The sequence below is a fragment of the Scardinius erythrophthalmus genome (assembly GCF_964197995.2).
Source record: "Scardinius erythrophthalmus genome assembly, chromosome: 19".
Classification (NCBI taxonomy): domain Eukaryota; kingdom Metazoa; phylum Chordata; class Actinopteri; order Cypriniformes; family Leuciscidae; genus Scardinius; species Scardinius erythrophthalmus.
The window spans coordinates 25,432,130-25,454,238 of NC_138239.1; the positions used below are offsets into that span (position 1 = coordinate 25,432,130).

General features: G+C 37.6%; 1 protein-coding gene across 1 annotated transcript; it reads left to right on the forward strand.

The window, feature by feature from the left end:
- Positions 1–471: 471 nt before the first annotated feature.
- kif28 (kinesin family member 28) lies at positions 472–22,107 on the forward strand (the record flags this gene model as incomplete). The annotated part of the gene is made up of 23 exons (XM_081394457.1): positions 472–525; positions 699–890; positions 1,038–1,241; positions 3,174–3,209; positions 3,391–3,618; positions 4,036–4,190; positions 9,357–9,468; positions 9,569–9,636; positions 9,746–9,888; positions 9,967–10,088; positions 11,635–11,725; positions 11,820–11,880; positions 11,987–12,110; positions 12,262–12,424; positions 13,962–14,065; positions 14,413–14,520; positions 16,404–16,690; positions 16,774–16,908; positions 17,753–17,919; positions 19,486–19,580; positions 19,719–19,857; positions 21,581–21,729; positions 21,860–22,107. 23 exons carry the CDS (start codon positions 472–474, stop codon positions 22,016–22,018), a joined length of 3,096 nt encoding a protein of 1,031 aa, XP_081250583.1. The 3' UTR covers positions 22,019–22,107.
- Between the last annotated feature and the right edge of the window lie 2 nt (positions 22,108–22,109).

Here is a 22,109-nt window from a genome sequence, read left to right on the forward strand (position 1 = left end):
GTGGTTTTATAATACCACTGCTAGTAGAATGTTGATTGTAGTTGACAGGGCATTGCAATGAGGTTACTAAGGTTATACAAGTCATTTTAGTGTGTTTGGGTTGCTTTTTCCTGGCCCAAGTCAACCCTAAGTATAAGCAATACAAGAAATAGCTAGCAATCACCACTTATAACCAGCAATTATACAAACAGCTGTTGAATACTAGGCCAAGAAACTGTTCATCTAAGTAGCTAGAGTGGCCTAAATGAGATATGGCTAAAGAGCCCTTCATCTTAAGGTTTACTTCCATGTTTAAAGCATGGAGACTGTGTGGAAGTGATCTTTACAGAAACTAAGGGTACTGTATTATTCATCTTGCTGGGCCCTGGTAGAAAGTGAGCGTAACAGAGTGCTCAGGTTTCATCCTGTTGCTCTGACACTGTTTTCTGTGTCCGAAGTATCCACGTGAGCATGAGGGTGAGGGGAATCGAAATGGCCAGCAAGGACTGTGTGAAAGTGGCAGTCAGAGTCAGGCCTTTCAATAAGGTTAGTACAGCCAGTTCATCTCAAATACTGCAAAGGTATATAGTAAGGTGTGCATGAATGCATTTTAAGGTTAATTTGGTTGTCCAATTTAACAGGTTGACTATGTTGAGATGGAAGAACAGCTTTGAGACTTTGAAGCCTTTCAAAATTGAAGCTTTTTCTTGGTTATACAGAGAGAGCGGGATGCAGGCAGTCGCTGTGTGATCTCAATGACCTCGAACAACATCAGTATTCAGGACCCTCGTAACCCGCAGAACAGCCGCACCTTCACTTTCGACTACACTTACTGGTCCCACAGCGGCTTCAGTAGAAACAAAGATGGTCTGTTTGTACCTGAGGAGGCAGGTGGGCGCTATGCAGACCAGGTAACATCAGCTTTTATAGATGTTATCTCACCTTGCAAAAGAGGATGCATCTTTGGAAATGTTTACAATGATGAAATGTGTGCTTAACTGGTAACAGCTGAGCTAACAGAGTTTCTATTTGATTCAATCCCCTGCGGTCATTTACAGACAAGTGTGTTTCTGGATTTGGGGCAAGGCATTCTGGATAATGCACTGCAGGGCTATAATGCCACATTACTGGCATATGGGCAGACTGGCTCTGGGAAGAGTTACTCCATGGTCGGCTATGGTTCTAACAAAGGCCTCATACCCACCCTCTGCGAGAGACTATTTCAGTCTATCTGGAGCACCAAAGACAGCAGGCAGTGTCAGGTTTGTCAGTCATATTCAAGGTGATTCATTTTGAGTCATGCTAAATAATGCAATGCTTTGTAAAAGTTTGGTCTCAGTTTCTATTTGGTTTGATGCAATTAAGAATTAATTTCAAAAACATGCTGAAGACAAATGTAACTAGAAGGATAAATTACATCAATTGACTGCATTTTGGTTTGTTTCACCAACTCGTCAACTAATTCGGACCAGAGCAATCAGTGTGGTGTGTAAAGAAACCAAAACGGCTGAAAAATGCTACACTGTATAATTTTTTGCCCTTGGTCCGGACCAAATGAAATGAACTACAGATGTGAAAGCACCCTCAGATGCAGTTTGGCATTATGCCATCAAATTCGTTGACACGGGAAAAGAAAACGGTTTGCCTATCGACATGAAATCTATAACTTTTTGCCAGTCAAATGTGGTGAATTCAAAGTTTCAACTTCAATGGAAGTTGGTCTTGGAGTAGTTTGAAAAGGTTCAAAAGGGTGGACAGGAAGTTCAGTCAATTATGAAATAATTGGTATCGATATTCTCGGCATGATCCCATGGATTTATCAAGATTACTCTCATGACAATAGGCTAAAACTAATGAAAAGCTATTAGCATTTTTTTTTTATTTGATTATAATTTTTGACCACAACGTGGTGCAGCCCCCAAACTTTTTGAGTACATTCAGGGCATTGTGCCGAAGACTCATACCAAATTTCGTAATGATCCGCCAATGCGTTCATAAAATATGCACTATATTGCCAAAAGTTTTATGACTACTGCCTTTACATGCACATAACCTTTAATGACATCTCATTCTTAATGACATCACATCTCATGCGCTGACCCCGCTCTGTGATTTTACATGGCCTACCACTTTGTGGCTGAGTTGTTTCCAATTGCTTTCACTTGTTATAATACCACTAACAGTTGACTGTGGAATATTTAGTAGTGAGGAAATTTCACAAATGGACAGGTGGCAACCTATCACTGTACCACGCTTGAGATCACTGAGCTTTCACAAATGTTTGTAGAAGCAGTCTGCATGCATAGGTGCTTGATTTTATACACCTGTGGCAATGGAAGTGATTGGAACACCTGAATTCAATGATTTGGAGGGGTGTCCCAATACTTTTGGCAATATAGTGTAGCTTTTTTGGAAAAAAATCAAAATGGCTGACATGGGAAAACTGGGTATTGTTCGACTGTATGCTGCACCGAAACTTGGCCAAACTGTTCAGAAGTAATAAGCAAATAAAAGCCATTTTTTTATTTCCTTACCACTAGGTGGCACTGTACCAAAACTGTGCAGGTACTCTCAGGTCATGGTTGTCATAACACACGCAAAGTTTGGTCTGAGTACTTTTAAGCGTTACGGAGAAATAGCCTCTTCACTTTGGCATGCTTTTTGTAGAATTTTGTTCGCAAGTTATTTTAGTAAAGTTTTTTCTGACTGAAAATTACATCATAGGGGAGATGGTCCTCACTGCAGAACACGAAATCCAGGGGGAGGAGTTGGATCCAGATCCAACTCCTCACACCTTACATATACCTAAACCTACCCATCTCCACCCCCTGATCCCTAAACCCACCCCTAAACCTACCAATCTCCACCCCTTAAATCTGGATCCAACTCCGCCCCCTGGATCTCGTGTACTGCAGTGAGGTGCTACTGTCATAGGATGACATCATAGTGCAAATTTGGACAGTTGGCGGTGCTGGAGAGATTGAGTTAGAGACTCCAAAATTGCTGTGTTAATGTTCAGATTGTCCTCTGTCTGTGTGACAAATTTTTACCATATGGTTCTATGGGCTGCCATAGACTTCAGCAGAAGAAGAACACTAACGATTACAATAGGTGCCCCTAAAAAATGTAATATTATATACAGAAATACCATTACTTTTTACCTTAAAAATACTTCTTTTTTTAATCAAATACAGGTATTTTTCAGCATGTTGGAAATCTACAATGAACAGGTAAGAATTCACCCTTATCTGAAACAAATTAATTCATGTTTAACAGTTCTAACTGTGGTCCAGTCCCCAATTTATTTGTAGTAAGTGTATGTTGGATGAAACCGTCTGCTAAATCATGACTTGCTGATGTTTAAAGTGATGTTTTACATGACTTGAGTGGCACTTCAAAAACTTTGCTCAGGTTGTAGACCTGCTATCGAAGATCAGCCGATCTGCGGGTGGTCTGCGAGTGAGAGAGGACCAACAGAGGGGTTTCTACGTGGAGGGGCTAAAGCGGGTGCCCTGCGACAGTGCAGTACAGGTGGAGCAGCTGATGGAGCAGGGAACGCGCACGCGCACCACTGCAGCCACACACATGAACGCCAACAGCAGTCGCTCGCACATGCTCATCATCGTCCAGCTCAAACAGGTGTCCTTTCTGCCAAGTGACTAGCATTGTTTACACTTGGCATTAACATGTGTTCACCCAATCAGAACATAGCATGTTTACATTCATCCACGTTAAGTAGCTTCTGTATCCATGTAACAGATCGGATCTGTTTTCCCCGCACAATATTTAAAATGTTGTTAAATGATTAAGTAAATATATAACTGCAATTAACTAACCGTGAAGTGTCGATTACACAACCAAAAAAAAAAAAAAAAACTATAATAGTATCTCAAAGATACTAAAACTGTCGATCTGTCTTTTCAATGCATTTGTGGACAGAATTCAGATATACGCAGCGTTTTAATGACAAGTGTAAACGGGGCCTCATATTCTAGATGATCTGTAGTGGGTTTTTTTCTCACAGATTCTTTACTTGTGTGCTCACTGTGCTTGTAGATCTTCTCAAAGGAGTGCATCACCAAACAGTCCAACATTTACCTAGTGGACTTGGCTGGTAGTGAGAGACAAAGGTCATCAGGGTCAGAGGCCGACAGGCTTAAAGAGGGCACTGCAATCAATCTCAGTTTAACTACACTTGGAAATGTCATCAGGTCAGCAGATACATACTATAGAACCTATATACACTCGCTGGCCACTTTATTAGGTATACCTTTTAATCTGCTCGTTAGCGCAAATATCTAATCAACCAATCACATGACAGCAACTCAATGCCATTAGGCAAGTAGACACAAGGTGCTTCTCATTTCTTACTCGTGCATCCTTGTTTCCTTACTCACTCCTCGTTCCTTGCATCCTTTTGGTACAACTAGAAAATTGAGATGTCCTTCAAAATGGCTGAGTAAGATCAGTTTGCGGATCACAGGCTGGAGGACGTAGGAGCGAGGAAATGAGGAAGCATCATTTTGAGTATTGAGAAGCACTGAACGTCAAGGCAATCTGCTGATGTTCAAACTGAGCATCCGGATGGGGAAGGAAGGTGATTTAAGTGACTTTGAATGTGGCATGGTTGTTGGTGCCAGACGTGCTGGTCTGAGTATTACAGAAACTGCTGATATACTGGGACTTTCATGCGCAACCATCTCTAGGGTTTACAGAGAATGGTCTGAAAAAGAGGAAATAACAATTGAGCGGCAGTTCTGTGGGTGAAAATGCCTTGTTGATGACAGATGTCAGAGGAGAATGGCCAGACTGGTTCGAGTTGATAGAAAGGCAACAGTAACTCAAATAACCGAGGTCTGCAGAAGAGTATCTCTGAACACACAACCAACCAACCTTGAATCAGACGAGCTACAGTAGCAGAAGATCACACCGGGTGCCACTGCTGTCAGCTAAGATCAGGAAACTGAGGCTACAATTGTACGGGCCCACCAAAATTAAACAATAGAAGATTGGGAAAACGTTGCCTGGTTTGATGAGTCTCTATTTCTGCTGAAACATTCAGATGGTAGGGTCCGAATTTGGTGTAAACAACATGAAAGCATGGATCCATCTTAACTTGTATTAACGGTTCAGGCTGATGGTGGTGTTGTGGTGTCAGGGAAGTTTTCTTGCCACACTTTGGGCCCCTTAGTCCCAAATGAGCATTGTTTAAATGCCACAGCCTACCGGAGTATTGTTGTTGACCATGTCCATCCCTTTATGACCACAGTGTACCAATATTTTTTAGTGGCTACTGAAAAGCAGGATAACGCAACAGGTCACAAAGCTCAAATCATCTCAAACTGGTTTCTTGAACAAGACAATGAGTTCACTAAACTCAAATGGCCTCCACAGTCACCAGATCTCAATCCAACAGAGCACCTTTGGAAAATTCACATCACGGATGCTATCATATCAGTATCGACCAAAATCTCTGAGAAATGTTTCCAGAATATATGCCATGATGAATTAAGGCAGTTCTGAAGGTAAAAGGGGGTCCTACCCAGCAGAGTGCGAATTACCCCACCATAATTGGGGGGTACTGCTCTTTCACTTCTTCTATGACCATCATGGTCCACTACCATATCAATCCCTACCGTGATCGCCAAGTGTAAAATGTTTTGTGCAACACACATATACATGTTTTATAGGTGTAAACATGGTCTAAAATAAGATAATTAAATGTGTGTTTTTTGTAGATCATCATATAGCCTAATATATTTCCCACATTTTTTTTTTTGTTGGAGGAGCTTGGTATCTCTAGGGGGGTCCGGGGGCATGCCCCCCCGGGAGAAAATTTTGTACATTTTAAAGATAAATTCATTAATCTGGTGCACTTTGAGTCACCCGAATCCACTATTAAAAATAAATAATTCGCCCGCAAACCGCCCATATTCTTTGATTTAGATATCTGCATCTGATCATCACATTACAATTATTCAAATTCTTAGTGTTATTAAGCATGATAATATGGTAACATATCACACTGAAGTAGGCTGATTTTAAATGAACATTTATTTAAAATAAAAGTTCTTCTTTTGGCAAAATTACATTTCCTTAATAGCCTAAACAGAGGCTTTACTCTCTTCAAGCTTAAATTGTCAATGTTTCATTACGTCACTGTTTGAAAACACTCAGAATAATTTTTTGTACCTTTATAAAGGGCATTTTCCCCTAATTTTATTAAATGAATGCTCCATCCAGAGCCGGATTAACGCAAAGGCAAACTAGGCACGTGCCTAGGGCCCGATTGGCGGGATGGGGCCCAGACAGAGGGACAAAAAAAAAAAAAAAAAAAAAAAAATTAAATGTCCTATCTACAATTTATTTCAAAATGTAGCCTATTAATCAACTAAAAATAGTGACGATGTTTATCTTAACCATAGACTGTTACATTACGTCACATTAACGCCAGCCCATGACTGTAGAGGCGCCAGCCAGTTTACTCGTTTAGTCCGAGGGGACGTCAGAGGCGATCAGAGGCGGTCAACGAACGCATCCATCAGGTGCTGAGTGCGAAGCAAAAGCAGAAATAGGCACGCAAAGAAGCACAGCTCGTAATGCAGGTCATCGATTTTGGTGTGATTGCAATGTATTTTAAATATAAACTTGTGGGCTACTGTAGATCAGCGTCATTTCTGGAAAAACCATTCACCGCTTTATGAGTTTAAAAGAGCGCGCGAGCGTCATTAACGTGCCCAGACGCGACGCTTTGAATTTGCGCGTACAATCAATGAATAACATCGCGTCCAGAGCTGACTAGTAAAAAAGCTACAAAAGTAAAAGACAAGACGTTTGTATTCAAAGTTAAAAAACCAACACACTGCAACATTTTTAAATGTTTCAAATAAAGGATCTCATATCTATGGGTCTATCTTCTATATTCTGATGCTGATGATTAGATAATACCCTGACATCATAGCCTATAGGAATATTAGTTTAGATTTTTTTTCCTGCTCAGTAGCGATCGTGTCTTTCTCTTCCACTTGATTTGTGTATAGCATATTTAAGGTAGCAATGCAATACATAATAACATATTACTGATATTAATAATATGACAATATCTGCAGTCAATATTGATTAAATGGGAGGGAAAAATCCTGCCCATAACGCAGAAAAATGATAAAAGCACGTTCATGATGTTCATCTACTGAAGAGGTATTCTGGAACTGTGAATAAACTGAATAAAACAGCAAAATAACAACAATAACAATAACATCTTCATTAAACAAAAAAAGAGATTAGCTTAGATAAAGTTTGATAGGCTACCAGTAAAAAGTCTGGACCCATTACTATTTTTAATGTTTTTGAAAGAAGTTTATTATTATGCTACAAGCCTGCATTTATTTGATCAAAAATACAGAAAAAAAACAGGAATATTCAGCAAGGATGTGTTAAATTTATAAAAGTGATATTGAAGACTTTTTTAAAACAACTTTTTAATAATCAAAGAATCATGAAAAAAAGTATCACATGTTATAAAATAAATATTAAGCACCATTTCTAACATTTGATAATAAATCAGAATATTATAAAGTTTTCTGAAGGATCACGTGACACTAAATTCAGCTTTGCATCACAGAAATATATTTTAAAGTATAGCCTAGTAAAATAGAAAACCATTATTTTAAATTGTAATAATATTTCACTATATTATTTTTCTGTATTTTTGATCAAATAAATCCAGGCTTGATGAGCATAAGAGACTTCTTTCAAAAACATTACAAATAGTAATTTGTCCAAACTTATGTACTGTGTAAGTAAAAATATACTAAATTTAAAATTAAATGTTGTATAAATAAAAAGGTTAGGAATCATATTTGTTTCAAGTGTGTTTTATTGGGGGTGGGGGGCCTCCAACATGAATTTTGCCTAGGGCCTCCAAATGTCTAGATCCGGCCCTGGCTCCATCTTTCATTTCAAATTCTTAAATTTGATAAATATATTCAATATAATTCAATATAAAATAATTAGACACTAGGCTGTTACCAATAAAATTAAATAATTTACATTGAAAAATTATAACTGTATTAGATTATTTTAAATATTTCTGTATATAGAAATAAGGAATGTTGAAAAGAATGATAGGCTACTTTATGAAACGCGTTTTGTCATTCAACTGACACTTGCGTGAGAAGTTGAAGTCGTTCTCTATCTCTGTTGCTTCTAGCGCCACGGTGGTTAAAATGGTACGGTCCACAATAGGGGTGTCTGAAATCGCTTTACATAAAAATTATCCTACAGTGAGTTGACTTGTATTGTAACTGTAATTACATTTTTTCACAATATCAGAAAAATTATCTGACCCCCCCAAAACTGATATTTCTGTCCCTTTGGGGGGTACTTGGTCTTCATTGGGGGGTATAGTACCCCCCAGTACCCCCTGTAATTCGAACTATGCTACCCAGTACTAGCAAGGTGTACCTAATAAAGTGGCCGGTGAGCGTATATACAGTTCAACCAAAAAATATTCAGACACAAGATATAATTTTTCTTTTCTTTTTTTTTTTTTTTACTAGTGTGTGCAGGACACCATAGTTCATTTAAGTGAGGATAGCAAAATAAAGTAAACTATGACATATTATACCCAAAAAGTCTTCATACAGTGGACTACCAGTAAAATGTATAAAAATGTGGGACCAAAATTATTCAGACACTTTGACATGACCATGTTTTGCTTAAGTGTTTTTTTTTTCTTTAATTGCTTATGCAACCTTTTTACAGCAAAGACTGAACAAAATGAAGCATTGCTTAGTAATTGGTTGAGCTAAATTGCTATTATCTAATTGTGTACTTAAATTTAACAGCTGACAGATATTCAACCTAATTCATTTGTGAGACAGTCTAACAGTTCTTGTCATATTTTATTACCGTTTTCTAAACTATAGCGAATAAACTGTGATAATGTGAGAAATGTTGAAGGTGTCTGAATAAATTTTGGTTTGACTGTATGCATTCTTATATCTCTGATATCGATTGTGAAAATGACCTTTAGGACTTTATTACTAATATTACTGTAATATTATTGCAGTGTTCATCTTGTTGCTAGGTCGATTGTTTTGTGCATTATAATGGACTTTTTTACTTAGCTGAAGCTAATTATATACTGTAAGACTATAAAATAATTTCAATTTAAGTCAATATATCATGCCCACATATTTATTTATTTATTTATTTAGTGATTAGCCTTATAGTAAGTGGGATCGGGGTTAATTTTGCTAATAACGTTTAAGTGTGGCCTATGTGTCCAAATACATTTTGGGGCCACTGTCGTTTGATTTGTGTGAATTGTTAAAATTAACTATCGTTAATTGTTTTGCCTTTATCTGTCTATAAAGTGCTCTAGCAGACACGGCTCTTGGGAAGAAAGTAGTTCACATTCCTTATAGAGACTCTGTCCTCACCAAATTACTGCAGTCTGCTCTTGGTGGAAACAGTCGAACCGTCATGGTAAGTAACTTTGCCCATAGTTTTCTGAGGCAAACTTAACTAGAACAATGTCATTGTGATGTTTTAGAATGAAAGAATTTGCATTGATCCTCGTTCACAGATTGCAACCTTAAGTCCTGCAGATATTTGCTATGAAGAGTCTCTTTCTACTCTTCGATATGCAGAGAGGTGGGTTCTTAAGTTGCATACATTTAGTCATTACTGTATTTAGTTTTGCATCAGCCTAATATACGTAATATATTCCAACATACACATTGTCGAATGTCCTTCTTTTCAGGGCCAAGCGGATCCAGAATAAAGCCGTGGTGAATGAGAGTCCCACAGAGCGACTGGTGAAGGAACTCAAGGCAGAAAATGCAAAACTACTTATGAGACTAAGCCGACTGGGCCAAGAGGGCCGTAAAGCTGATGATGAGACGAGTATGTAAGGTGGTAGAAATACAAGGACATTTTAAATGCGAGTACATTACATCTAATTAAAAGTGTTGTCTGTTGTAGAGGAGCTGCGGCGATTGTTGACTCATAATGAACTGCAGATTCGAGCCATTCAGACATTGTGGGAACAGCATCTTCAAGAGGCCTTAAAAGACTGGGAGACTCAGTATGCAACTATAACACAGGTACACAAAGATGCTCTTTTACATGGTGGGACTTAGGATTTAAAACACTTAGGAGTTTCTCACAGAAATGCCTGGGAACATACATACTGAGTTCACTATCGCTTTGAATGCATATGCAAAATTCATAAGTGTCCTCCAAAATCACTTCCTCCATAGAAAATACACAATAAATATTAATTTATGTCTAAAGTTGGCCTCTTAAACCTGTAATGGTACATGATCTCAGAGACAAAATATTTATACTAACTTATATTTTTTGTAAGGGGCTAATTAATTCATGTGTTGACATGTTTGTATGACCTATAGATATGTATTTCATTCTGACACTCCAAAATGTTTTATGTACAATATAAGCATCACTTAAATGCAGTAAATCAGTTAATATTGTAATGAGCCGAGAAACCAGGCGAAGGCGAGGATCTAAATGCAGGGGTTTTAATAAAGTTATACATTAAACAGATAAAGAACTCAAGGAAGAAAGGAACAGAACCATAAGGATAACAGAACCAGAAGCAACCATTACATGTACAACAACTGACAAAGTAACAAATGAAACACAAGAGGTATAAATACACAGGGGCAAACAAGCTTAACAAGGTAATGAGAAAACAAGATACACCTGGGGAGACTAATCAACATGAAAGACTACAAAGGACTACAAACATGGTGCAGAACAGGAAATAACATAAAAGTCCACACAAGACAAGGGGAACACAAGACAGGATTCCTGACAGATATGCAGGAGTGAGCCTGCTGGAATTAGTAAATAATGAGCCATTAGATTATTTTATCCATAGTGACTTATTTTTAGAATTATTTACAGAATTTTAGAATTTATTACTAGTTTGAAATGGCTTGGTATTTTAATTTTAGTTTAAGTTGTAGTAATTTTGTTATGTGCTTTTGTCATTTTTCTATTTCTATTTAGTTTCTATTTCGCTTTAATTTACATTTATTTCAGGTTTAGTTCGTCGACTTGTTTTATTTCAGATTTCTAATTTTCGTTTTATATTCTTATATTCAGAAGTGGCATTTAGATGTATCCACACAGTTTAAAGTAGCTCAGAGATGCCATGAATGCATTTACACTGCAATTTAATATATAACGTTATAAGATTAATGTTTTAAATAAAAAATATACTGACTATAGAAACATGAAATAGTGGAGAAAAATAAATTATACTTGAAATAAAAACTAGAAACTAAAACCAGCCTTTGGTGGCGGCAAGTCACTGTCTTAACAAGTGCATCATTGATTCCTTCATTAAACTGATTCATTCAAAACGGCATTTTAATTTAGGAACGAAGAAAGTGACTGTCTTTATGATTGGGTCATTGAATCATTGACTCACCCAATTCATCTGAAAATGCTTAATCATTAAGGAACTAATATTCTAATATTTTTATTTTATTTTAATTTATAACAACAATTTTAAATAGTTTTAGTTCAAAATAACAACACCGTTATGGACAATTCTCCCCTAGCAATCACAAATCCTTTCCCTCATTTAAACACCAATCTCTCAAAAATCTCTTCCCGTTTTAGGAACGAAGGATGATGCAGATGCATCCGTACATAATGAACATCAATGAGGATGCCCAGCTTTCTGGTGTGGTGAAGCTATTCATACAGGAAGGTGAGTTTGTCTTACAATAGTGACATCAGACCAGTTATCTCATATCCATATATTAACTAAATGCAATATGTAATATATATCTTTCTATGAGAAGGTGAATGGGATATTGGTCTGGCAGACAACTCGCCCAGAGTGATCTCTATTAGGGGTCTAGGGTAAGTCAAGCATGGGAAAGATGAATAGATTGCGTCCCATAATAAACATTAACGATGTATATGAAACATTTATTAAAAAATGTGAATTTGGATTTCCTGATTTCAGCATTCAGGAGAAACATGCTGTGTTCTCAAACCAGCAAAGGAGAGTTTCAATTACTCCGGTGTCTGGGTCAAAGGTCATTGTGAATGGAGTGCCGGTATCTAAAAGGATAGAGCTGCAGCATTTGGTGTGTTTAATAATCTGTATCTGTATTATTTTCTATATGTACTTTAATCATACAGACATTTTTCAAGTATGAATCGTAATGGTGATCTGTGTGAATTACCAAGTTGAGTTTCGGCTTATTGTTAACCTATCTTTGTTCTGTACTGATGAAGGATCGACTTGTCCTGGGTTCGAACAGCACTTACCTGTTCATTGGCTTCCCATCGGAGCGCTCAGGAGAGGACTGGAGTCGCTATGACTATGATTACTTCCAGTCGGAGCTGGCAGAGGCCGAGGGCTTCCACATTCAGTCTCTGTGTGAAGATCAGGGCCATCGTATGTGTGGGGTTTGGATTTAAATCGATTGAAATATCTTTTTTTATTATTAGATATCTTTAGGTTTGGTTTAATTTAGATGCATCCAGTGTTATTGTAGTATTATTTATATACTATACTATGGGGCTGTTGAGATGTGAATCTGATTGGTTGACAAACGTTTGAAGTATTTTCAGGGAAACACGCGGTAGTAAACTAAAGTAGTTCAGGCAGGTCTTGACCGCATTACAGTTCCATATCACTTCGCCAAATTATTTCAGTTATTTCAAAGGTCCTTACAGACTAAAACAGAAAAAGAACCAAAACCCAAATAAGTATAGTAAACAATAAGATAGAAACAACAAATTATTTCCATATTTTTTGCCACAAAATTAAGTTTTATTTGATACTGTAAGCACATACCCTCTTTCTCCCGCTCTCTCTCTCCACTCAAATGCACACACAAACAGTACGGACACGCACAGAAACGTGCTGTCAGCGCTGCCCTGATGAATTTATCAGTAAAATAGTTTAGCAACTTAAAAGCTACATGGCATTTCTCACTAGCGAGGTAATAACAGCGCTGTTTTTGAAGCAGATAAACTTAAATTTTCACTATTAGTAGACGCTGGTGCACTGTTGAGAGACTCACAGACTCAGGTAATTCACACACGCTTAATCTCTCTCTCTCTCTCTCTCTCTCTCTCTCTCTCTCTCTCTCATTAATAACTACATTAGTGCGCTATCAATGGCTCAAGCCCCCATTAATTGTTCTAAAATGACATTGGAATTTGCAATTAGCGACTGAGGCGTGGGATGAGAAGACTCCGCTTCTCATCGTGGCCGCATTACTAAAAATTCAACGGCCTGTCATCAAATATTTTTTACTTAAAGAGGCTACATGCAACTTTTTCCCCAAAATAAACGTAACAATAGCCTTTTTATTTGACCATTTATGACTCAAACATCTCCTGATGAGCATACTGACACCTTGTCAGCTCACAGTGGGTGCACCTATAAGCCTGTGTCCTATTTTTCCTATTTTCTGTCGGGTCGGATTTTTCGCGCGCTGTCTGCGGATGTGACGTCAAGCGCGTTCATGTTAAACGTTTCAGATCACTCTGCCATCACCGCTAGTCAGCAAACAAACTTAGTTTCTCAAACAATATATGTGTTTGACTGTTCTTACCTCTGTAAACATAATGTTGACTTCTTTGCAGCGGATGACTTGTGAAGTGTGCACGTACGAGAGCGAGCAGAAAGGAAGAGCAGTTCCGTTTTTTGGCCACAGGTGTCAGTCGCAAGTTTAAATTTCAGAAAATCGCATGTAGCCTCTTTAATTAATAATTAGCTTTTGTTTTTAGATTTTCATTTGAATGTTTTAGCCATTCTGTGTGCTTTAAAAAAATACAAATCTAAATCATTTTTATTTCAGTTTTGGTTTTAGTAATTTTAGAAACTTCAACTTAATGCCAAGGCAACATTATTCTATTTTTCTTTTATGAAGGAAAATGATTTTAATAGTTTTAGTTTTATTTAAAAATAACATCACTTGCAGGGCCACACCAGCCTGACCCCAGTCTACTGCCTGTGTTCTATGACTATATAAAGCTGATGCCCATGGTGACAGAAGCTAATCAAATGAGTAAAGAGCTAAAGAAGGTGAGTACAGTTACTGAACATGCAATCATGTAAAGTATATCCATTCATTTTTGACAAACAGTAGCTGGAAAATGCCTCTTAGTATGAAATGGAGTTCAAAGATTCACTACAGTGAAGTTTAAACCATAGCAAAAAAAAAAAAAAAAAAAATCGATTTGTGCCAGTCAAATGCTACTTACTTTATCACTTCCTGATACCTAACTTGGTTATTTTTACAATGCTGGAGTTAACTGAAAACATTTTTGTGATGTTGTATCCACAGTATATGTGCAAGCCTCTATAAGCCTATCATACTGTAGCCAAAGGTAAAAATAATACAGTGCACCTTTAAATCTTGATCTTTTCAGGGAGTTGAATTCAAATTGGAAATCAAGAATCTGGCAATGACAGACTCTAAGGGTTATGACCTGGAGAAGGACATTGCGGTGCGAGTGACATCTGTAGAGAGCAGACAGGTGAGGATTATGATTCTGTGGGAATTTAAATCAATTACGGATTTTTGGAAATGCACAACACTTAAAAGTAGTGAAAAAAAGTGGGCATCAAAATAGCTGGAAATAGTGTCTCTTTCTCAGTTTTCAGAACTATCTTACTGCCAACCAGTGTTTGACGCAGATGTCAGGTGATGTGATTTTCCTAGATAGAATTAGATGTTTTTGAAAACATGGACTGGTGTAATTGAATAAGAGAGTAATGCGATTACAGAATCAGATGTAGAGCAGAATCACAAGGGCATGGATGTTATATTATCTCACAACATGCACAAAAACTTTCCATGTCTCACCCGATATCAATTTAGCGCTTAAACCTTTACTTTTTTTTTATAAAACTTTTATTTATTGCCCTTAAGTTCACTTATAATACTATTCAATGTTTTTTTGCACCAAAGACAGTTGTAATTAAATTTTTCATGCATATTGCCCGCCCTCTCTCTGACCCATATATTAAAACAGGCCGTTTTTGCTGCTGTGCTTTTAAGACTTTTATAAAGAGTTCTGTTGGGTGGCCATCAGTCTGATTTTAGGTTGGGCATCCAGTTTTGAAATACCATGACCTTGAGCCAGATGCTATTTGTCCACTTTTCAAGATCATCACTATTTTATACTTTATCTAGTGGTATATAATTAATAAATAAATTAAAAATAGGTTTAAGTTAATATTTAGAGACATACATTTTAGACACAATATTGTCAGTATCGACACAGAACCGTTGCCTCTCCTATCATTACAGTGATATTTTGTTCCTGAATGATTAAACATTTCCGAATGAATCGGGTGAGTCAATGATTCAATGGCCCAGTCATAAAGACAGTGACTTGCTTCATTCCTGAATGGATTAGGATTTTGGAAAAAATCGAATTGACTCGCACATTAAGAAAGTGACTATGGGGCTATTGGGCCACTGGCAGTTTTATTTTCATAAAGTATAATTTCATTTTTTACAGTTTTATATTCAGTACATTGTCTATTTAAAACATTAATCTCATAATGTTATTTATGAAATTGTTACTGCAGTGTAAATGCATTGATGGCATCTCTAAGCTGCATTAAAGGCACTATATGTAAGATTTTTGGATTAAAATATCCAAACACCATTAGAACAATGTTATATACATTACATGCACCTACATTATCCCAAATGTTTCTAAGAATGTTTAAATCCAGATAAAAAGCAGTTTTAACATCGCCTATCAATTACATCATACCCGTGTTACCCTCAATTTCTGGTTTTAATCTGTAGAAACCATGGAAACACCAATGATGCTTTAATATATTTTGTCTTATTAGACGTTTAAATCTCATGTTCTTGATATACTGCGATGTTTTGCCATACCTAATATCGATCCAGCTTACTGCAGTGTGTAACAAGTGTCTCATAGTAGCGAACGCACAGAGTAGCATTAACATAACTTTCAACACACACTCAAATGTATCTAAACTGTTACCCCACATATATGACCGGAAGAGGTCGTCTGTGGAATAATAAAAGCTCCACTGCTCTCGAGCTGAAATCACAGCGTCATAACTACTGATGACTACAAAGCGTCATCTACAAAGCGTCATCAAGCTAAGTCTTAGTTTTGAATAAGCGACCTCTAGTGGTGAAAACTTACATAGTGTGCCTTTAAACAGGCGGTGTAAATGGATGAAGCATCTGTACCGCATCTGGATTTTGTTGATACTGATTTCAATCGGTGACAACCTCAAAGTGTCTTGTTATTCTAATTGCATTTATTTAATACATTTAAGATGAAAAGGATGGCATGCATTTAAAAAGGTTAGAAAAGTTACCCTTATAAAAGAAAAAAAAATCCCCTGGAAATCAATGTCTTCTCAGGTGTGGATGTGGTCCAAAGCCAAATTTGTCAACCGTAAGTTTCTGATGGAAGAGGCGTACCAGCAGCAGGTGGGAGGAGGAGAGGGGGCAGACCGAGCTCCTCTTCCCAGGGAAAGAGATCCGTTCTGGGATCCGCTGGAGCCCCTGCACCTGGGCAGTGCTCACCTGTGGCTGCAGTCCCTGGCGTTCCGCATCCCTCTGGAGGAGCAGGTGGAAGTGGTGGGTCCCGAAGGAACGGAGGAGGCCATACTGCAGACACAGCTTGTGCCCTGCAGCCCCATGGGATTGTGGGTAACATGTCTACATGTAAACGAGAATGTTGACTACATGAGTGAAATATTGGTAGTGCTATGATATTTATCATTTGCAGGCCCCTGGGTGAAGATGACATCCTTATTGACCCGTCAGAGCTGATTGGGAAGCGACTGGACTTTCAGCTGGTTTTGGATCAGTGCTGTGGCCTACGCTGGGTTAAAGAGGCTCGCAACAGAGGCATGCAAATTGGGTAAGTTATTTATATAGCACTTTATACAATACAGATAATTTCAAAGCAGCTTTACAGTGATTACAGGGAAATAACGATTCAGTGATGCAAATGGATTTCAATTCTGCCGTAAAGCAGCTTTAAAAGGACAATAGTAAACAGTCATTATACAGTTGAAATCAGTTCAGTGTTGATTCATTTCGGTTCAATAACTGTGTAAAGTACCTCAGTCTGGAAATGAGTTCAATTCAGCTAAAAGCAGTGATGTCATCATACATATTAATATTGTATGTACATATATACATCATAATATTGCTGAATATTAAGTGATGGAACTCTTCATGAAGTATCTGTGTCAGACTGCTTAGTATGGATTTTATGAAAGCTTATTTTATATTATAATAAAATTTATATATAAAATAAGTTGTTTTATATTAGTAATGATACTTGTTCATATCAAAAGTTCCATAATTCTCGTAAGGTGCTGATTATCAATGAAGATTATTGACCAAAATTAATCACCAGATTATTTTTGACCTTAGTATCACAATAATGAACACATGTCTGAATTTATTTATTACTGAGTTATTTTACTCTTAGTTTATTAATATGTTGCTTTTATTTGTATATATTAAAGTTTTTATTAAAATTTGTTCTTTATTATTAATTCAGTTAGTAATTTAAGCTTATTTAAAAAAATATATTTAGTTAGTTTTTCCATCTAAAATTTATATTTGATTTGATTTTAGCTTTATTTTAGTTTTAGTTAATAATAAAGCCATATCTGATGATTTGCATTCCTGCTGAGATTTGAAATGAGATTTGATTTGAGCTAAATAAAGAACTTTTGAACTTTGCTTGACAGGTTTCGGGTGTTTGACTGCCCGCAGCCCCTCTACACTCCAGCGATATGGCACAATGTGAACCCGCTGATGGACCACAGAGTCCAGTTCACTGCTTTGAGAACCTCTCAGGAACTGCTGAACTACCTGCAGAGCAATGCCCTGGTGCTGGAGCTGTGGGGTCTGCAGGGTAAACGCCTCTATATTACACTCAACCATTCAAGAGTTTGGGGTTGGTGAGGTTTATTTAATGTTTTTGAAATAAGTCTCTTATTCTCTCCAAAGCTACATTTATTTGATTAAAAAAATACAATAAAACAGTAATTTTGTGAAATATTATTACAGTTTTAAATAACTTTTTTTTATTTTAATATATTTAAAGGAACCGTATGTAAGAAATGTATTTCAATTAATCATAAAATGGCCCTGATATGTCACTAGACATTAAGAAATCATGTTCATTTCAAATACTTATATCACTGACAACAGTAGTCCGGCCAGGATATTGTCATTTAAAAGTGAAGTTGCAGCCCTCAACTGATGTTGATGTTGTCATGTTGTGTTTTGGCCTGATGCCCCACCCTCCACCTATCTACCAATCACGAAGCTCGGCATCCAGGTTGCCAGCTCTGCTCTAGTTACCACAGCTGCAGCTACAAACGTGTCGGTTAAACAATGTCTAACGTTACGAAAGCTAAAAGACCTTGTTATGAATCCGAAATGCGTCGTGACAAAGTCCGAAATAAAACAAGGAAAAAAACGTACTGTGTAGGACTCGTCACTTGCCATTGGAAGCTCCTTGTAGCAGCCTACGTTCCTGCTGGATCCTGCAGCCTAACTGGCAACCTCGAGTCAGGGGGGAGGGGGAGGGGGAGGGGGAGGGGATACACCGCTCTACAGTAATTTGAAAGTGATTGCAGTACCAGTTTTGGCCACAATCTTACATTCGGTTCCTTTAATAATATAATTTATTCTTATGATAGCAAAGCTGACTATTCGGCATCATTACTCCAGTCTTCAGTGTCACATGTTCCCTTAGAAATCATTCTAATATGTTGGTTTGGTGCTAAGAAAAAAAAAAGGTTTCTTATTTGTGCTGCTTAAGATTTTTGTGAAAACTGAAATTTAAAATAAATAAATTAAACAACATTTATTTGAAATGGAAATCTTTTTTAACATTATAAAAATGTATTTTCTTACAATTTTGATTAATTTTATCGGTCATTGCTTAATATGAGTTTCGTTTCTTTTAAAGCAAAATCTTACTGACCCCAAACTTTTGTGAGAAACGCTTCCCGCCACTGACGGAATTTTCCGGCTTTCCGTGTTTTCACTGTTATACGGTAGGGGGCGCTATTACGCACTCTCTTCTGAACGAGTACTGAATCTCCTGATCAAAACACGTGCCAGGAAGATGCAGAAACAAGCGATATTATGTAATCATATGCATTATGTAAAATTACGCGATCATCAAGATTAAATCAAATAATCAAAACTGCCTAATATTACTGAATGAAATGTTGAATGAAAACGCTTGTGTTTTTGATCTTCACTTTATATATATATATATATAAAGTGAAGATCAAAAACGCTTGTGGTGGCTGGCAACGTTTTTTAAAAGAGTTAAGATTGACAATAAAGTCATTTGATAAGGGAAAATACAAAGACGCTGTAGAAACTGGAACAAGAATCAAACCAAACAATTTGCCTTTGAGGCTTTCTTGAACTTCTCCAATAAACATGTTTCTGTTTGTAGAAGGATGTTCTGAGTTAGTCTCCTGTATGGATGGGTCGAAGATGACTCAAGAGGACAACATCATTATTGACAAGATCAGTGCATCAGAACACTTGGTATATTCCTTAAACAGACCATGTGTATGCTTCAAATAAATGTGCATTGTTTAAATGTTTTGCATGAGCCAGGCCAGGGTTATGCTGGGATTGTCTGAAACTGAATTATTTTATGGATGTGTATTTATGTTTGTTTAGACTGCAGAAACCAGAGGCTCTGACCTCAGCTCATCTCTCCGAGCCCTTCATCAAGATATGGAACAGCTGAGAAATGTCAATGCAGCACTGAGGAAAGAAAACGGCTGTCTGAGAGAGCAACTCAACTCAGCCAGAAATGGTGAGTACTTTTGATAAGTCACCTAGTACATTATGCTGTCAAGATGAAATACTTGATTCTGATTGGTCAATCGTGCCATCCAGCGGTATGTTATTCCCAGATAACAACCGCTGAAAACTGATAACACAGGCTCATCCGAGTTACTGAAGTCAGCAGTGCTATGTGCTTGCAAGGAACGTTTTTTCTTTGTGGAAGTTTTGTGAGCTAATAAAATATTAAAACTCAGTCAAATCAATATTTTGTGTACAGTTATTTAATTATGCCATCCAGTATCGTGTACTCGCTCTCTCTCTCATAAAAACGCAGCTGCTGCCATTTTGTGACAATTGTTTTGTACACTGTTGGATTATAAGATAAAACCAGGTCAAATTAAAAAAAAAGTTTAATCTGAAATCAATATCTCTCATCTCCATAATTATTTATGTGGCGAAATGCTGTGTAATAAGTGGTATGACTGTATACCGTATCTCCTAAATGTCCGTCTAGTTTGAACTTGCAACTGCTCTCTCCGCGGAACCTTTGCGCTTAAAGACCTAATAAAATACTTCAACTCAGATCAAGATTTCGTGTCTAATTATTTACTTATGTGGCAAGTAGCTGTGTAATAAGCAGGATAATGTACAGGGTGGGCCATTTATATGGATACACCGTAATAACATGGGAATGGTTGGTGATATTAAAGTCCTGTTTGTGGCACATTATTATATGTGAGGGAGCAAACTCCTCAAGATGGGTGGTGACCATGGTGGCCATTTAGAAGTCGGCCATCTTGGATACAACTTTTGTTTTTTCAATAGGAAGAGGGCCATGTGACACATCAAACTTATTGGTAATGTCACAAGAAAAACAATGGTGTGCTTGGTTTCAACGTAAATTTATTCGTTCATGAGTTATTTACAAGTTTCTGACCACTTATAAAATGTTTTCAATGTGCTGCCCATTGTGTTGGATTGTCAATGCAACCTTGTTCTCCCACTCTTCACACACTGAATGGCCCCCAAGGTCTCCCGATCTGACCCCCTTAGACTTTTATCTTTGGGGTCATCTGAAGGCAATTGTCTATGGTGTGAAGATACGAGATGTGCAGCACCTGAAACTACGGATACTGGATGCCTGTGCTGGCATTTCTCCTGCAGTGTTGCTATCAGTGTGTGAAGAGTGGGAGAACAGGGTTGCATTGACAGTCCAACACAATGGGCAGCACATTGAACACATTTTATAAGTGGTCAGAAACTTGTAAATAACTCATGAACGATTAAAGTTACGTTCAAACCAAGCACACCATTGTTTTTCTTGTGACATTACCAATAAGTTTGATGTGTCACATGGCCCTTTTCCTATTGAAAAAACAAAAGTTGTATCCAAGATGGCCGACTTCTAAATGGCCACCATGGTCACCACCCATCTTGAGGAGTTTGCCCCCTCACATATACTAATGTGCCACAAACAGGACTTTAATATCACCAACCATTCCCATGTTATTACGGTGAATCCATATAAATGGCCCACCCTGTACATCCAGCCGGTTATCTCAGAATAAACCCCCTTCATCACCCTGTCGGGGGTTTATTCTGAGATAACAACCGGCTGGTTGTACATTATCCCTTACATAAGCATGAAACATGCAAGAACACAAATGTATTCACACAACAGCTTAGATTTTCTACAAGTGGGTCACCATATTGCCTCCTGTTCAGTTCATAACACTGTTACTCTCCCGCAGGTGTGGAGAATAACCGCGGTCGGCAGGAACGAAGAGGCAGTCTGAGGCCCAGCTGTGATGCTGAATTTGCCAAAGCCTTGAAAGTGTTTTACCACAGCATGACCTCTGTTAGGGGGCAACTTCAGCGGCTGCGCAGACACAAACCCAGTGTAATTATGCCAGTCAGCCTCTGTTGTTCAGATGTTTAACATAATCATTCATGCGAAGCAAAGTCTTTTGGGGTGTACAAGCTTTGACAGTAATGTTGAGAGCATCCATTGTGTGTTTGTGTCTCCATAGGAAGAAGCAGACCTGTTGGGTTTTAGACTGTTTGTGGATGAGCATACCTATCTTCTGAAGGACTTTTCTGAACAGCTGGAACAGTGTGTAACCACACTGAAACAAGATGTGGCTGCCATTGTACGTCGAAAGAGAGAAAAGTCTGGGATTTGGTCCTGATACACCTATTAAGTCAATTACACTGCATAAAATTGTACATTTATAAGACTGATTCTTGTTGATTAAAGGTTTGACAAAGTGCTACAGACAT